At 47.5% G+C, this 6,000-nt stretch overlaps 1 protein-coding gene and 1 long non-coding RNA gene across 2 annotated transcripts in view; one reads left to right on the top strand and one right to left on the bottom strand.

Annotated features, from left to right (window-relative positions):
- The window catches only part of LOC141917732 (E3 ubiquitin-protein ligase RNF38-like), a 288,771-nt gene extending 286,485 nt beyond the window's left edge, over positions 1-2,286 (bottom strand). Inside the window, 2 exon segments of the mRNA XM_074811147.1 lie at positions 1,664-1,859; positions 1,862-2,286. Of these exon segments, the coding sequence (XP_074667248.1) occupies positions 1,664-1,859; positions 1,862-2,197 (532 nt within the window). The 5' untranslated portion in view covers positions 2,198-2,286.
- Positions 2,287-2,635: 349 nt separating this feature from the next.
- Positions 2,636-4,097, top strand: LOC141917736 (uncharacterized). The gene is made up of 2 exons (XR_012621422.1): positions 2,636-2,775; positions 2,881-4,097. It is a non-coding gene; the product is annotated as an uncharacterized LOC141917736 (long non-coding RNA).
- The last annotated feature ends 1,903 nt before the right edge of the window (positions 4,098-6,000 follow it).

Raw genomic sequence — 6,000 nt, forward strand, 5'->3', positions numbered from 1 at the left:
CGTTTAACAATAAACACATAAATTGTTAGGGCTTCAGTCTTGAAAACATCATAGCTCCAAAATAAAAGTGAATTGAGTGGTCAAAAGCTGTTCCTCAGAGGGATATCGTCATGTAACCATTTTTAACAGGAAATGGACCTGACACTTAAAAAGTCAGGTGTCAAATGGCCAATATACAGAGATTATTAGGAAGAAAGATAGGGTTTCCATAAGATGATGCTTTCCCAGCACTTTGGAGTTACCAACATATACAAGAATTTAAGAAGCCATATCAGTCTTAATAATAGTTTCAAAAGATGCAGACAGTAAAGGAAAAAAGTAGTCAACTAGTTAGGGGCTGCTTTGGATTTATATATGCATGTAATTTTGGAACTGAATGCCACTCCCAAAGGACTGCAAGTTTCCCCACAAAATATTCTAAAAATCAAACACTTGATGCTTACAAGAGTGTCAGTTCACTTTCCAATGCCAATAAAGCCAAAGGACAGTAAGAAGGGAAGCAGCCAGCTACTCATTAAGGAAATTAAGTAAGAGTACATCACCCATACACTTATGCTATCTACTACCATAGAAAATCACTGAATCTCACATAATATTTTGGATGATCAGCTAAACAGAGTAACTACAAAGTTACACAGCCCTAGTATTATTCAGAATACAACAAAAGTTTATATGATAGTACAGATGCATTTAAAGGCACAATAAAAAACCAGTAATCTCAAATTAAAAAAACCCCAACATTATACCAACAGGCTAGGAAATATGAAGACAGCACAGATACTATATTAACAATGATTATACTAAGAACAAATGAGCCTTCTCAAATTTAATTACAGCATTTCTTCTCCAACAGCATAATTTATAACATCACATCTGATGCTAAGAAAAAAAAATATATATGAAAGGTCTCAAAGGATGGAATAGCTTTAAATGCTTCTATCCTAACACCCAACTTGGGCTCTGTGGCAAGACCCATGCACCCCTTTGAGCCACACGGAGCAAGAGTTCAGAAACTTTCTCCAGCAGTCCAGTCCACTCAATGATTCCAACACCAGAAATACAAGGAGAAAATACTCAGAGAAGGAAATGGCTTCTCAACACAGTCCTGAAGACTCCACAAACCCCCGATCTTGGCGAGTCTGTTTCTCTTTACCTCCGATACACTCCAAAGTTTCAGCTGTTCGCCAGGAGGTACAAAACTTGGAACAAGAGCCCAAACAAGTTTATTTGTTTTGGTATAACCCTAGCAGGGTTTTTGCTCAGTCCCTTTTCTGGGAGCCCCGACATCTCCCCCGTGTGCGCTGCTGCTCTCATGTCACCCCCGGGGACTCAGCACCCTCCAGGCCGAGAGGCGACCACTCAAGCAGGTCACAAGCTCTGAGGGCAGAGAAACCCCAAAGGAGACAGAGGGCGATACCAAGACTCTGGTCTCTCCCCCATCCCCGCGTGTTCTACCGCCCGGCGTCCAGACACCCGTCGTGTCTCCCGTGGGGACACATACCCAGCGGGGCGGGCATAACTCCACTCAAGTGTTGCGGAGGCTGTCAACTTCTGGGACCTTTGGGGGAGAAGATGAACAAAGGGGTAGTACTGAAGGGGGGAGGGGGGCGGAAATAGTCTTCCCCGCCCCAAAATACTTCCCCGCCTCACACGCACCGCTTACCTGACACAGGGGCTCTGGTGCCCGCGGTGGCGACGTGTCTGCCTCTGCCCTGGCTCTGAGTTCCTTGCTCCGGGAGGCTCGGCCTGTGTAGGGTTGGCGGCGGCTGCTGGCAGAGGGTGGGGGGAGGCGGCTGCTGGAAATGAGCGGCGCCCCCGTTCATGGCGAAGCTGAGGAAGCTGGAGTAGATTCGGGGGGGGGGAGGGGGGGGCGGGGGGGGCGCTCCAGGAGGAGGAAGGGAGCTTGGGGGAAAGCGACGGCTGCGGCAGCGATGGGGGAGGGGGAGGAGAAGTAGAAGGCGGGGGGCGACAGCGCAGGAGGAGGGGGGAGGGAGACGGCGGAAGAAGCCACCAATCTGCTGGTGAGCCCAACTCCCCTACCCGCTTCTCCCACCTGGCGATGGGGATCCGACCGATCTTCAATGCCGTCCTCCCCGGACTTTGCGGATTCTCGATCGTGGTTCCGCAGGCAGGCGGAAGGAAAGAGGCGGGAGTCGGCTTGCACAGCGCAAGGTTGCGAGTTGGCGGCGATCGGCATCACTTCCCCCCGCCCGCCCCCAAGCAGTTGGCAGCAGACGGAGTCCCAACTGCCCAGACAGCACACCAGGGGTGGTGGGCACGGCAACAAACTCCCTTTCGGTCTCCTCTCTCCTGCGAAGTAGCAACAGTAGGGCAAGGGGGCTGCCAACGCTCGTTGTCCGACGGTACGGGCTCAGGGGCACTGGACGGGGGCTGAGCCTGCTAGTTCGGCAGGGGAGGCGATTAGCTGTGCCTCACGACTCGAAGGGCTAGGGCTCAGTGCAAGAGAGAAAACAAAGGCAGCATAGAAGGCTACTATACCTCTCCCTGCCCCGCCTCCGCCCTGGAAACAATAACAGCACTACGGCAGGGAGAGATAAAGCCTCTGAAAGGCAGCAGAGGGGGCCAGTGCCTTTCTGGAACACCAGCTCCCACAGTTGAACGGGGGCGCCGCTCATTTCCAGCAGCCGCCTCCCCCCACCCTCTGCCAGCAGCCGCCGCCAACCCTACACAGGCCGAGCCTCCCGGAGCAAGGAACTCAGAGCCAGGGCAGAGGCAGACACGTCGCCACCGCGGGCACCAGAGCCCCTGTGTCAGGTAAGCGGTGCGTGTGAGGCGGGGAAGTATTTTGGGGCGGGGAAGACTATTTCCGCCCCCCTCCCCCCTTCAGTACTACCCCTTTGTTCATCTTCTCCCCCAAAGGTCCCAGAAGTTGACAGCCTCCGCAACACTTGAGTGGAGTTATGCCCGCCCCGCTGGGTATGTGTCCCCACGGGAGACACGACGGGTGTCTGGACGCCGGGCGGTAGAACACGCGGGGATGGGGGAGAGACCAGAGTCTTGGTATCGCCCTCTGTCTCCTTTGGGGTTTCTCTGCCCTCAGAGCTTGTGACCTGCTTGAGTGGTCGCCTCTCGGCCTGGAGGGTGCTGAGTCCCCGGGGGTGACATGAGAGCAGCAGCGCACACGGGGGAGATGTCGGGGCTCCCAGAAAAGGGACTGAGCAAAAACCCTGCTAGGGTTATACCAAAACAAATAAACTTGTTTGGGCTCTTGTTCCAAGTTTTGTACCTCCTGGCGAACAGCTGAAACTTTGGAGTGTATCGGAGGTAAAGAGAAACAGACTCGCCAAGATCGGGGGTTTGTGGAGTCTTCAGGACTGTGTTGAGAAGCCATTTCCTTCTCTGAGTATTTTCTCCTTGTATTTCTGGTGTTGGAATCATTGAGTGGACTGGACTGCTGGAGAAAGTTTCTGAACTCTTGCTCCGTGTGGCTCAAAGGGGTGCATGGGTCTTGCCACAGAGCCCAAGTTGGGTGTTAGGATAGAAGCATTTAAAGCTATTCCATCCTTTGAGACCTTTCATATATATTTTTTTTTCTTAGCATCAGATGTGATGTTATAAATTATGCTGTTGGAGAAGAAATGCTGTAATTAAATTTGAGAAGGCTCATTTGTTCTTAGTATAATCATTGTTAATATAGTATCTGTGCTGTCTTCATATTTCCTAGCCTGTTGGTATAATGTTGGGGTTTTTTTAATTTGAGATTACTGGTTTTTTATTGTGCCTTTAAATGCATCTGTACTATCATATAAACTTTTGTTGTATTCTGAATAATACTAGGGCTGTGTAACTTTGTAGTTACTCTGTTTAGCTGATCATCCAAAATATTATGTGAGATTCAGTGATTTTCTATGGTAGTAGATAGCATAAGTGTATGGGTGATGTACTCTTACTTAATTTCCTTAATGAGTAGCTGGCTGCTTCCCTTCTTACTGTCCTTTGGCTTTATTGGCATTGGAAAGTGAACTGACACTCTTGTAAGCATCAAGTGTTTGATTTTTAGAATATTTTGTGGGGAAACTTGCAGTCCTTTGGGAGTGGCATTCAGTTCCAAAATTACATGCATATATAAATCCAAAGCAGCCCCTAACTAGTTGACTACTTTTTCCTTTACTGTCTGCATCTTTTGAAACTATTATTAAGACTGATATGGCTTCTTAAATTCTTGTATATGTTGGTAACTCCAAAGTGCTGGGAAAGCATCATCTTATGGAAACCCTATCTTTCTTCCTAATAATCTCTGTATATTGGCCATTTGACACCTGACTTTTTAAGTGTCAGGTCCATTTCCTGTTAAAAATGGTTACATGACGATATCCCTCTGAGGAACAGCTTTTGACCACTCAATTCACTTTTATTTTGGAGCTATGATGTTTTCAAGACTGAAGCCCTAACAATTTATGTGTTTATTGTTAAACGTGGGAGTTCCCTTCTAGACTGCATTGGGATTTGCCACATGATTAAATTTTAAACACAACTGTGCTTTCAGGATTGGGGTCTTAGATGTTTTTTAACCATTGTTTGCATATGGCAATAAGAACTATTATATATATAATATATTAAAAACCTATATCTATAACTATATAACTACATATAGTAACCAGTGCAAACCTCATAAAGTTGAACAAGGCCAAGTGCAAGGTCCTGCACATGGGTCAAGCCAATCCCAAGCACAAATACAGACTGGGCGATGAGTGGATTGAGAGCAGCCCTGTGGAGAAGGACTTGGGGGTATTAGTGGATGGAAAACTGAATATGAGCCACCAATGTGCGCTCGCAGCTCAGAAAGCCAACTGTATCCTGGGCTGCATCGAGAGAAGTGTGGCCAGCAGGTCGAGGGAGGGTATTCTGCCCCTCTACTCCGCTCATGTGAGACCCCACCTGGAGTACTGCGTCCAGCTCTGGGGCCCCCAGTACAAGAAAGACATGGACCTGCTCGAGCAGGTCCAGAGGAGGCCACGAAGATGATCAGGGGGCTGGAGCACCTCCCCTGCATGAGGACAGGCTGAGAGAGTTGGGGTTGTTCAGCCTGGAGAAGAGAAGGCTCTGGGGAGACCTTATAGCAGCCTTCCAGTACTTCAAGGGGGCCTACAGGAGAGATGGGGAGGGACTCTTTATCAGGGAGTGTAGGGATAGGACGAGGGATAACGGTTTTAAACTGAAAGAGGGTTGGTTTAGATTGGACATAAGGAAGAAATTCTTCACTGTGAGGGTGGTGAGGCACTGGAACAGGTAGCCCAGAGAAGTGGTAGATGCCCCCTCCCTGGAAGGGTTCAAGGCCAGGTTGGACGGGGCTTTGAGCAACCTGATCTAGTGGAAGGTGTCCCTGCCCATGGCAGGGGGGTTGGAACTAGATGATCTTTAAGGTCCTTTCCAACCCAAACCAGTCTATGATTCTATATATATGAAGTCAGTAATTATGCATTGGTGCAGGGAGCACAGCAAACAATGAGAGATCATTCTTTGGGATTGGAGCGTGGAGAAATAGACTAATTAGTCCTTTCCTAGAATATATATGTAACTGTGCTTATGTCTTGGGGAGTTACTTAGATGACTTATGTAAGTCTGTAGTATGGATGTTTACACCGTTAGATATCTTACTCTAAAATTAGATATATTTTATACACAACAGGGTTTACCACTTTCCCTTGGAATTTGTGGTTGGAAATGTTTTAAAGGAATACCATGTTAAAAACTTAGAAAGAATTTTAATTTTTACCTTTGAATTGGTTTATATATTGCAAAAATATCTGTGTATGTGTATTGGAGATCACTTCTTATATAGCTACCTCTACTCCCCAGTTATGTGGGCCTTTCACAAAAGATGATATTTAACAGGAAAAAAAATCTTCTCCAGATATAAGTGATCTCAGGAAGGGAAGTTTTACTTGACAAAAGTTCATTTCAATTCTGCTGTTTAGAAATTGGACATTCTTGGTGTAGTTGAACAGCTCAGGTTAAAGTCTGATCCCAAATCCTCTA

The sequence above is a fragment of the Strix aluco genome, chromosome W (genome assembly GCF_031877795.1).
Source record: "Strix aluco isolate bStrAlu1 chromosome W, bStrAlu1.hap1, whole genome shotgun sequence".
Taxonomy (NCBI): domain Eukaryota; kingdom Metazoa; phylum Chordata; class Aves; order Strigiformes; family Strigidae; genus Strix; species Strix aluco.